At 39.3% G+C, this 11,981-nt stretch overlaps 1 protein-coding gene across 1 annotated transcript in view; it reads left to right on the top strand.

Moving 5' to 3' along the window:
- The window catches only part of SIM2 (SIM bHLH transcription factor 2), a 57,891-nt gene extending 47,598 nt beyond the window's left edge, over positions 1 to 10,293 (top strand). The window contains exons 9-11 of the mRNA XM_074903651.1: positions 978 to 1,146; positions 2,312 to 2,720; positions 9,566 to 10,293. Coding sequence (XP_074759752.1) covers positions 978 to 1,146; positions 2,312 to 2,720; positions 9,566 to 10,293 — 1,306 coding nt within the window. The remainder of the gene's footprint in view (positions 1 to 977; positions 1,147 to 2,311; positions 2,721 to 9,565) is intronic.
- The last annotated feature ends 1,688 nt before the right edge of the window (positions 10,294 to 11,981 follow it).

Raw genomic sequence — 11,981 nt, forward strand, 5'->3', positions numbered from 1 at the left:
CTACTTGAAGTAGGTACTCAGCCCTGGACACACTGGCTAGCACTGCCCTCATCCCTGTATGGATGTGAGAGGCAGCAGCATGAGGTAAAGGCTGAGCCATGCAACCTGCTTGCAAACCATGAGCTGGGGCAAGTGATTTGAGTAAAAAGAAGGACACTGTGCCAGGGATATAGCAGCATATTCATGAGTTGAATTTACTTCCAAGTTATTCACCATCAAAAAATGATGGAACTGAGTTCTAGATAGAAATTGAGAGAAGGGTTTTTTTCTAGTTATCCTTTCAAAAATATGCTCCACTGTTGCTACTGTCAAAACCAGGTGAGACCATTTAATCTCCAGAACTATATCAATTATTCAAAATATTCAAAATATGATGCACAGTCTGTTCTTGATTTGTTTTTTAGCCTCTTTTGTACAAAAATCTGTCTTGTCTGTGGGGCAGATAAAGCTAAACAGAACAGAGCAGAAATGAGAGTCTAGAGACTGTCAGAAAAACACCATTGCAGCTTCTGTGGTGTAGTTACAAGCACATTGCGCTGACAGGAGGGGAACATCACTCCTTTTCCTTTCCTCGGGAATAATTGTGAGAGCCAGGGCAGAGACCAAGTCCTGATTGAGGATGAGAGAGATGAATTGATCTGTCTCTATCAGCTGACATGGCTGTGATTCCAAACTGCAGGGTGCCACAGATGGCTGAGAAGAAGTTGGCACAGCTTAGGTTCAGAGTGAGGACACTTAGTTCGAAGATGTTAACATGGTTCCCAGTGGAATGTTTGTGATAGACTTGTGTGGGGACGGGGTCAAGACCATGAGAATCACTGCTTGCTGCCATCCCAGACTTGCACTGCAGACTCAGTGAAAACCCTGGAAGAATGAAAATGAAAACATTGTGAAAGCTAGCAGGTATTTTCAAAGGAGCTATTTTGGATTTGTGCGGTATGTTGGAGAATGTAATTTATTGGACTGTTCTTTTGCAGAGATATTGAGTATAAGGAACTTCAGTTGTCACTGGACCAGGTTACCATTTCTAAGTCACAATTTTCATGCAGAAACTCAGTATCTACCTCACAGGAAACAAGAAAAATTGTAAAACCCAAAAGTAATAAAATGAAGGCAAAACTCAGAACAACACCTTACCCACAACAGGTAACTCTATCAGCAATATTTACTTACCAACTGTCGTTGTAGATTGTTTGGGAGAGGACAGAGATCATCCAGAACTGAACTTACTAGAAAACTGGCCATAGTATGCTCTGCTGCAGGAACTCCCTTGTAGGCTGGAACATAATTAGACCTGTTTGTTCTGGGGGTGGACAGCATAAGTAGTTCAAACCAACTCCAGCGAGTGATGCAAACACAAAAAGTTCTGGATACAGAGTATACAAAGTACTATAAAAAACAATGTGCTTTCTTGGTAAAAAGAAGAAAAACATGTACTAAGAATAACTATGTTATGAAAATTTGCACCGGTGTACAATTCATCTAACTCACTGTTGATATGCAGGGTTCTTAATGTCACACTGGTATTAGTGGTTTGCTGTGCCGGAGAATGTGTTATAAGGATGAATCCTAGCAAACAGAGCATTGGAGTGGGATTTGGAATATATCTCACTGTCACTGGGTGGGCTAGGACCAGGTGTGAAAGGAAACTATGGAGATTGTCCATAAAATGGGGTTGGTGAGACTGACACCCACCATGAGACATTCTGAAACTTCGCAACAGATATTGTTGGAAGGGGCTACTATTGCCTTAAAACAGTAGTGAATGTAGCTAGCACATACACTGCATTTAAAACAGTGAGAGCCCAAAAAGCATTTGGAATCTGGGGAGGAAGGTAGGAGCAAGGAGGAAGAGAAAATCATTGTGATAGAAGCTGATGCAAAGGACAGATTTTGACTTCCTGCCATTCCTAAAGCTTGACATGCTAACATATGCTAAATCCTATTCATGGTCTGCTACTCCATTTATCAGTGACTTCCAGTGCTTTGCAACAAAATTCTGCCCTCTAGTATTTACAACTCTCTACACTTACTAGCTAAAATCCAACTGGCGAAATTATCAGATAAACCTGTAACATTAGGATGACAAAACAGTTCTTTGTTCCCATGTTAAGTGAAGTTATCATGAAGGCAGGGAGCTTTAAATGCACTGGTAAGCCAGTCTCATTAGCCAGTGAGATTGCAGTTAAAGGAGGCCCAGCTCTGGGTGCCTGTATGATATGTTATGCAGTTTCATATAAAAGTTAGTCATTTAACTCTCTTCCCTTCCTTTTTTTTTTTTTTTTTTCTTTTCTCCCCCTGTTTTCCCCAGCAATACAGCTCATTCCAAACAGACAAACTGGAATGCAGCCAGGTGGGGAACTGGCGATCCAGCCCTGCAGTGAACGCTGCCACCATTCAAGAACAAAACTTCCATTCAGAAAACAGTGAACTTTTATATGCCCCGTCATATAGCTTGCCTTTCTCTTACCATTATGGACACTTCCCTGTAGATTCTCATGTCTTCAGTAGCAAAAAGCAAATGCTGCCTTCAAAGTTTGGGCAGTCTCAAGGAGCACCTTGTGAAGTGGCTCGATTTTTCTTGAGTACACTGCAGACAAATGGAGAATGTCAGTGGCATTATGCCAACTCCTTGGTACCCAACAGCCAGTCACCTTCCAAAAATCTTCCTGATCAGCCAGTGAACATCATTCGACATAATCTTGCACAGAGTTATGAAGGTGGGTATCATTAAAAAAAAAAAGAAAAAAAACAAAGCAAAGGTGTCTGGGAAAGATTTGTAATTGTAGTTTGAAAACAGGAATTACGAGATGTTTAGGAAATACAGAAAACAAGAAACAATGAAGTGTTAACAACCATTCTGTTTATAGTATTTACATGTTCATCCCTCTTCCCATTACCATCAACACTTGATTAGGAATATTATCAAAGCATCAGCTGCAAAAATGTATTCACCAGAATCACTTTTAGAACAGAGCAGAGATACCACCTCCTTTAACACTAGCACAGTTTACCTTCATGTTTTGCATTATCAGAGTTATTTAGTGCAGTTGCTCAGGTAAGTAATTGCTGAAGTCAGAAAGAAACAGATGTACTTCAGCTCACATACAGAAATTAAAATAAACATGCTCTGTTTCCATAAAAATTGAAGGTTGTCCTTTCTAAGCATGAAGGCATTCTGAATGGCTTTACCTTACAGTTACTACAGTGAATGAGTAAATGAAATGCACCGTCTTCTGCTTTATTTGAAAATGTCTTCTGTGCTCCTCCCCAATCAGCTGCATTATCTCTCTATACAGATGGTCAGCTCAAATACTTTGAAGGAAGCACTGAAGACATTGACTTCTCTGAGGTGGCGATCTATAAGAAATAACCATGCTAAACCATAGAGTAACTAAATGTAAACAAGCTCAGGATACACTCTAATCCTTAGATCCCATATATGTTATATCTATCTACATATAACATTTTGATCAGTTAAAAATTACTGATGAGGACTGACTGGTTGACAGACTGTTATAAAGTTAGATGGAAACATTCCTTTGTTCTAGCTTCATTGAGAATGGGACAGAGGAAGCAGTAGTGAAAAATAAAAAAATAAAAAAAAGCTAGAAAAGATAGGCTCAGGATTCTTGAATACCAGAAACAAGCATTTATTCATTCAGGGACTTAACATCAGATAATCTAGATCTGAAGGGAGTATCTGCAGATGTTAAAAGCTGCGCTTGCTATATCAGGCAGAAGACGGTATCAGACATCAAATGCGTCTCCCACAGAGGAGTAAATAACTTCTGCCCAGGGTTTTGTCCTTCACAGGCCCATTTGACCTCACCCAGCTGATTGACCTCACCCAGCTGACTGTAGCATCTTATTTTACTGTTCTATGTTTAGGTTGAAAATGAGCAAGACTGAAGCACTTCTTACAGCTTAGTGCAGGTTAAATGCTTTTTCTGAGTTCATGCTCCTCTAATGTGCTGGCTTCCTTTTGTTACTGTTGTGAACGGGGTGTGAAAGAAGTAGCCTTAGACCAAAAATAAGAAATGGTTTTGTCCTTCCTAAAGATGCTGTATCTTTGTGGAAAATAAATAAAAAAAAAAGCTAGATCTTTTGAGGATAAGTATAAAGATTGAAGTATACCCTGCAGATCCCCAGTAAGTCTGCAGGAACAAAGCTGTTTTAGGCATACAGAAGTCAGCCCAGCTTTTCTTCTCTGCTTCCAGACTAACAGATGCCGTCAGACTGATCGAGAAAATAGATCCACCCCTTGCTGGTCAGAGGGTGCCATCAGATACATTGAGAGTGGATGTGGAAAGAACAGTCTGTTCAGAAAACAGTCTGTAAAATTGATTGTGGCCATAACATTTGCCAACAAAGCCCAATGAGCATAGCAGCAGACAAGCAATTTACCATCAGTCGGTTGATATGGGCAGATAACTCCAAGTAAATATATTAAGTCAGAAGGATTCCACAGGAATACTGTTAAATATGTTAAAACAGAAAAAAGCCCAACAAAAAACTGCAAGCAACTGCTGGTATTTTTCAATTTCATCATGCATGCATACCTTCACCACTTCCTGATGAACAGGAAAATGGAGCTGTGATACCAGCAGTTCTTACTTCTGGTCCTACTTCTGCTTAAGATTTTGTTGTTTAAATTGGAATATGGTTGTCTTTTGAGTACAGATGTATTTTAATGGATGTTTAGCTATTAAGCATTTGATACAATTGGTACAATTAATTATCCACAAAAGCACTTATAATTGTACTATTTAGGAAGGAAAAAAGAAAATGGTGAAATTCAGGCCTGGTCAGAGATCATTGAGTTCACACACAGTGTTAAAAGAGGGGAAAGAAAAATGGAGCCTCCACTGCAAAAAGGATTTGTAGCTAATTGTTCCAGAGTTTGTTTCCTCCTGAGGCAGAATTAGCCCTCTTGTACTTTTGCTGAGGCTGGTGGCAGAAGAGAAATCTGAAACTTTGGAAGCAAGCAGCTTTTTGCTTTGAATTGAAAGGGGCATCTGATCTTCCTTACGTTGTCAACTGCTGCTTTTTCCAGCAGTTCACTGAAAAACTGACAGCCAGTAAGCTTCAAAGCAGAGAGGATCTGCTTAGCGTCATTATCTTCAATCCAAAGGCAATGCCAAATATGACATCTGGCAACCGGGTTGGATGGAAGGGCGATTCCACATCACATCCATAGAAACATCTGCCAAAAATGCCGTAGGCCAGAGACATTTTTATCTATGGAAAATAGCTTCTTTTGGAGAGATCAGAGATTTTAAGATGATCATGCCAAGCCATCAAAGCTCTGGAAAAGCACGTAGCAGATAAAACTGCCTGCCAATCAGATGCTGCCGCCTCAGAATCTGGGTTTGAAGCTTCTTCCACTTTTTTCCAGCTGACCTAGTCAGCAGAAAAGAAACTCACTTCAGAGAAGGCTACCGTATTTGGAGTCAGGGAAGTTTCCTTTGTACACTTGAATGGATACATTACTACTGTGGGTACCACAGTACCCGCTTCTCCTTAAGTTATGCTGTTGGCCAGTCTGTACTTAGTGCCATTAATCACACCAAAACTCAGGAAATTATGGAGAATACTAAGAAGATCTGTGAAAAAGCTCTGGTTTATCTTCCATCCCTAAACCAACTCCCCAGGTTTAGCCAGGGACTACTGGAACAAATACATGACATCTTCTGTGAAAAGTGTGTTCCACTAGAGACAAAGAGGGCTTGAAGATCATGTTGCCTTACTATTGTTTTTGGAGGGAGAATAACGGGGAAGACAGTAATTACAACATCAGCCAATGCCTCAGATTGTTTGCAATCAGGGTTCAGATCAGGACACAGCACAGATATTGAGCTAATCTAAAAGATGTCTTTTTCATGGGCACGGAAGTATTAAGACCTTGTTGTGTCTTTGCCTTTTTTGACATGGAGGAAAATCAGCATACCTTTGTGACACAGGAGCATGTGACCTGAGCAGTACAGGTCTGCTCATTGGTCTTCAGCAAAACTCATTGACAGAGCAATTGATCCTTTAGTCTGAAGGCCCTCTTGTACAAAGGATCAGGAAACATACTGAAGTATCATGGGCTACATGTCAACATTCAAGTGGCGGCATACTGTCTTTTCAAAACATAGAGTAACTGTCAGGAGTACACTCTTCTGAAATTAGCGTAGATCAGAGAGCTTGAGAAAAAAACGTGCAAGACAAAGCATGCATGAAGAGGGGTTCAGTTGTGTCCTAAAAATAGGCAAGGCTTTTTACAGACAGCATGCAAAACTCTGCTAATAAGGCCTACATACCTTTTGCATGAAGATGAGTGCTGAGTACCAAACTTTCTTTGCTTTAACCTGGTTCCAGGATGCCTTTCTTTCATTTTTACTGAAATAGACATGGGCAATGGGAGAAAAAGGAACAGCTCTATCTGTTAACATCTTGGTACAGAAAGGCATGTTTGTGAACGAAATACCTTCTCTGCAAGCATCTTGCCCAGCTGAGCACCATTTGATCTTTGACTGCATTATTTAAAGGTGAGGAGGGAATGCTCCTTGCTGCGGCACTATGTTTGACAGGGGAAAGGTCGCTCTAGTATACTGTAACTATGAATAGACATAATGTGTTAAACAAAGACCACTACCTGCTTGAGTAGCCTTCCTGTTCCCACTCGGATGGTTGGATGCTGAAATCTGAGCAGCCTGCCAGGTGATGGGGCTCTTATCTCTAGGTTTTCCCTCCACTTGCCCAAGCTGCACCCCGTGCACCAGTGGGAAAGCAGAGCTACTTTGCAAGAATTACGAGACATGATGCCTGAAGGACTGAGTTGACTGCTGCAGTTGTAGGCTGCTGTGAATGGAGGTGGTATAAGTAATCATGAATGGGCCTCCTAGAAAGCTGCTGTCCCTCTGGTATGATATAAAGCTTGGGTGTGCAGTGTATCTACCTCACTTGGCATAGCTGAGTTGCTCTGGCAGAAGAGTGGTCTGGAAAGCACCCCAAACTAATGCACTGTCTTCAACGACTGTAAAGCGTTTTCAGGGCTGGAACAGTGCAGAACGCATGGGGTGCCCGTGCACCTGCTGAGGCAGGTATGCTGGCAACTGCCCACACGTCACATGGGTGGAAGCAATACTGGGGTGCTGCCCTTCTACAGCAGTACAAAGCAGCTGGTCAGCTTTCTATTAACTTCTGTATGAAAAACTCCCCAGGAGGAGTCTGTCCCAGGGCATCCTTGTGTTTTTGTCTGCAAAGGAAGACAAAAGCAGATTTAAGCTCCAGTAACTTTCTGAATGTGAGCGGACAAAACCAACTGTGCTCTGTTGCACTGCAGACTCGACTTGCTTAACTCTCTGGTCTAACTCCATGAATGTGCTGACAACTTTAATGGAAGCCTGCAAACAATTAACCAGATGCTTACCTTCTTCCTCAGCAAAAGAGACGAAACCTATGTTTGAGAAACAGCATATAACAAAACGGATGTCCTGTAAATCTCCCAAGTATGCAAATTACTTCTTGGTACCAAGAAGAAAGCCACCAGCCCAGCACAATTTCAGATTACAGAAATAAAGATAACAAGGCAGGGGGCAACTGGTCGCCATGATGCTTCAGCTTCTTACCAGTGTGGGCTCTAAAAATGGAAACCGACAATCTTTTGTCAGAGACTAGAGGAGAGTCATGAAGTAACAATACTCCATGCTGCAGTAAGAGCACAAACTCATCACTCCCATGGATGTTTCAAGTGGGAAAAACACTAAAAGCAGTACACCAGATTAGTTAAACCATATTAGTTATGTGTCAATAGCTCTTAGCATGTATACTTATTTCACAGTAAGAATGCCAAACACGGAGCTAAAATTATAGTAGTATAACTACACTGGTAAATTTTCCAAGTATCAAATCAAAATGGCTGAATCCCCATTTTGATTTGTGATCTAAGAAGGCCATTTTTCAACAGCTGATGAGAATTTATTTTACTTAGGACTGCAAATACTTCTTGGTACAAAATATATACCTGGAAATTAAAAAGACTAACTTGAAAGGTTGTTGTTTCTAGGAGGGTGGTGGGTTGATCAAGAAGAAATTGGATCCAGATTCCAGTTTAAATTCTGGTGTTAATTATGTGGTGCAACTCCCTCTGAAATTAATGAAGTTCTGCATATAAAAAAAGGTACAATTGAGCTATTTCTGCTTCCTCTGTTATACATGAAGGCTTTACCAGTCTACTATAGCACAGGGAATATTTAATTATTAGTGGGTACAGTTACACCAGCAACCACTACAGGGGAACTCCAAAACTTTGAACATGTTGAATAAAGTTTTCAGAAGAACAGAAAATCCCTTTTACAAAAGGCACTTTGGTGTCCAGGGCTTGCAGTGAGCATAACACCAAACAGAGTTTAGGCTTAATTTGAGAAATTTGCTAAGTGCCTCATTTAACCTTTAACATAAAACTTTTCAAATATGCCTTGGAGGAACAGTGTAACTGTCGAACTGTTCATACAAGACAGTGCAAAAAAATTAGCACTCATCTCATTTTAGCCAATACTGGCTTTTCATCCTACCATTTGCACACAAAGGAAAAGCTGAGCAAGCAGAGCAGAAAATGATAAAAACAATTCATATTGTTTAAGGGTTCAGCTACCATGCAGAAACTTAAGAGAAAACTAAGATTATTCAATGTGTTTTAGAGGAAAAGCCTGAATAGAAATCCTAGTTCATAATCTCTTGAAAATTTAAGAACTGAGCTTCTGATCTTCCATGCACAACCCAGCTTAGTACTCCTGCATTCAAACAAACATTCTCAGTATGTGTTGTGAATTATACATACAGCTTTATTACATGATAGTACCTTAAAAGCAGAGATATAGCATTACTCAAGAAGTATTTGTTGCTTTTCAATAGATGTTTTTAATATCTGGTGCTAGTTTTTCAAAGAGAAAAAGGAAAGCCTTTAACATGAGACAATCTAGATATTACATATATCACAAGTAGGTATCACAAATTACATACTGACATGTCAGTATATAATACTACACAGTCTCTTCTTTCCTTACAGTGGCGAGTGTCAAATACATTTCCACAGTGACACAAAGAATAAATTCTGTTTTATTCTAATCACTGAATCATTGATAAGTAATAAATATTACCCATCCTTTGGTAAATAATTTGATAAATCTCTGAAAAGATCTAACTTAAGGTCAATGTTTTTGATAGCAGGTCACATTTCCAAATATTTCTTTGGTTTAATTTCCCCCAATTTAACTACATCAGTAATGATTGATTGATAATTATCCAGTCAAACAAATGGGCATTTCACATCAAAAACCTTTTCAGAATTGTTCAGTGCTGTTTGCCCTTCTGAACGGGTTGGTTTGTTTTTACTCTTCAGCACTGTCTTAAAGAGACTTATCCAAAGCCACTGAGGAAAATGGGAATGTCTCCAGTGTCTTCACTGGGACTCGGATCTGGCCCAAGACAAATGCGTATATGAGTTCCATCATAAAAAGTGTTAGTCTATTATATGAGCTCATTGTCAGTAATTAACATATTTTCTCTTTCCTGCAAGTGCCCATATCAAACAGAAGATACAGCCAAGATGCTCTATCTGACAACTTTACAAGCTGCACAGCACCCATGCCAGGCAGCAGATACAAAGAAGAGATTTATGATTCTGGCATCACGAAACCCAACAAAATAGAAACCAGGATTCAGCCACCTCACCAACTCATTAAAGAAGAAAACAAGTTAGCTTTTAACAGAGACCTACAAGAAAAAATCAGTATTAATGAAAGTTCTTTTTCAAACTCAATAACTAACTCCTTGCTGCCAAAATCAGAATGTTTCCAGTCTAAAACTATAGGACAATTAAGTCATCTCCTGCCAATGCCCTCAGTATATGAGCAAACAAGAAGGATTTCCATGAAAGAACCCAAATATGGGCATATTAGTCACTATGCTACAAATCTAGATGAACTGGACAGCGATGAAAGAATGGCTGTAAAGCTTGATCACGACTCTGAAAGTGAACGTGTGATGGATGTGAGACCCTCCGGACAAGTTCCATTTGTGCTTCTAAATTATCACCATGTTTTAGCCAAACACGGTACCTTTCAAACTTCATCGTGTACAGCGACAGGACATGTAGGAGAAAACTACGGATATAATTCTGAGGAAGTAAATACCTTTATTTACAAAACCCAAAGCCCCTCCTCAGCTTCTTCTCCAGAAACACACAAGGAATCTGCACTCCCCCATTATATTGGAACTTCTGTAATAATAGCCAATGGAAGGTGACGTTAATAGAGGAGTATTTACATTTAATTAAGAAGCTAAACTGTAATGATTTGCAAAAAGCATGAGAAAACATGGTTACATTTACTGAGCATAGCTGAAGGTCAATGAGGGACAGACTCATGTGTTCCTGGCAAGCCACATGTAACAGGACCTTCAAGGTCAGGAAAAAACCCTACATCTAGCTTCCGTGCTTCGTTGTCACAGATTAAGCTCTGGTGCCAGTGAGAAGACATGTTACAGATCTTATTTTTGTTATTTTATAGTGTGCAACAACATTAAATGATAGGAGTTATATGCAGAGATTTATATGAAGAACATTTTTTTTCCTTAACCCCTCCTTCTCAAAATACATTCAAGATTTTTTTATCATTATCATAAACTATGCACTCTAGTTTAGGTACGTTTGACAAACTGTGTGAAACCTTACATCAGCTCTCCGCCCACATGTTAAACACCCTGACAAATTAACTTTGTTTTAAAAGTGGTGATTTTTAGTATCCGTAATAACAGCTGTACTAACTAAGCAGAACTCAGTTTCGGAAAAGCTTATTTATTAATTATCTAAAAGTTTTAAAACTAAATAAATCAAATCTAAATTTGATTTATTTAACATAGATTTCAGTGTTCTTGGATGGTTACCACCACCATTTATCTTGACAAGGAACGATCTGACAAATTAATACATACAAAGATATGTATTAAAGGGTTACAGGTCTTGTCATGGCAAATTGGGACAAATCATGTAGCAGGGACTGCAGACTATACCCCATAAAAGGCTGTAATAAGAAAAAGAAACTTATAAAACGTGTGTTTCACCAAGTATTCTGGGAGAATGCTGTGCAGATTTTCAAACCAGCTAGTCAAAAATACATCTTAATAATAGCACCAGAAATATTTTCTTTATAGTCAAGGGAATAATGAACATTTATGCTTTATTTTAAACTTACCAGTAGACTTCTGAAGTTTGAAAGGTTCAGCTTTTAACACACTGAACTTCCTTAAGCATAAATCTCATTGTCAACACAAAGGTAAGATTAATATTTGACTCATTCATGCACTTCACAAATAATGTCAGTGGACAACCTGAGTATGGAAAGTCGAAAGTCATTGCACAACCACAAAACCCAAAGTTGCATTTGAAGTAAAGCAGAGTTTAAGTACACCAGGGTTTGGAACGGATTGCTTTGCACACATCTCAGTTTGGGCTGATCAACTGTAGCAAGCGAAAAGCATACAGTACACATTTACCTTTTGTCCAGCCTATTAGGAACAGATTTCCCATCCTTTTTTTACTTCTTTGTAAAGTTTACAAATGAGGAGATGCCCAGATCTGTGTGTGTTTAATTGACAACAGTCAGTCCACTTTGCTTTTCAACCACTTCCCCAAACATTGTGCGCTCTTGATAAAACAACAAATGACTCCCTAAATAACAGCTGTAAATACCAACAGGATCTGAGTCAGCTATACGTAGCTATATTTCTTTGCCTAATTTGTGGCTAATTTACACTTTAAAAATTTTCTCTATCAGTCTCTCTAAAGAGACCTTTGCTGAAGGAAATGCTTACCTGGCTTGTGCAATATTGAAAAACACTTGCTCATGGATTGCACCTTGTCAGATAAAAATGTAACAAAATACACACTTTTAAAAATTATGTGTTTTCCATCTTTTATATGCAGCAATAATATT

This window comes from Athene noctua, chromosome 1, assembly GCF_965140245.1.
Source record: "Athene noctua chromosome 1, bAthNoc1.hap1.1, whole genome shotgun sequence".
Lineage (NCBI taxonomy): Eukaryota > Metazoa > Chordata > Aves > Strigiformes > Strigidae > Athene > Athene noctua.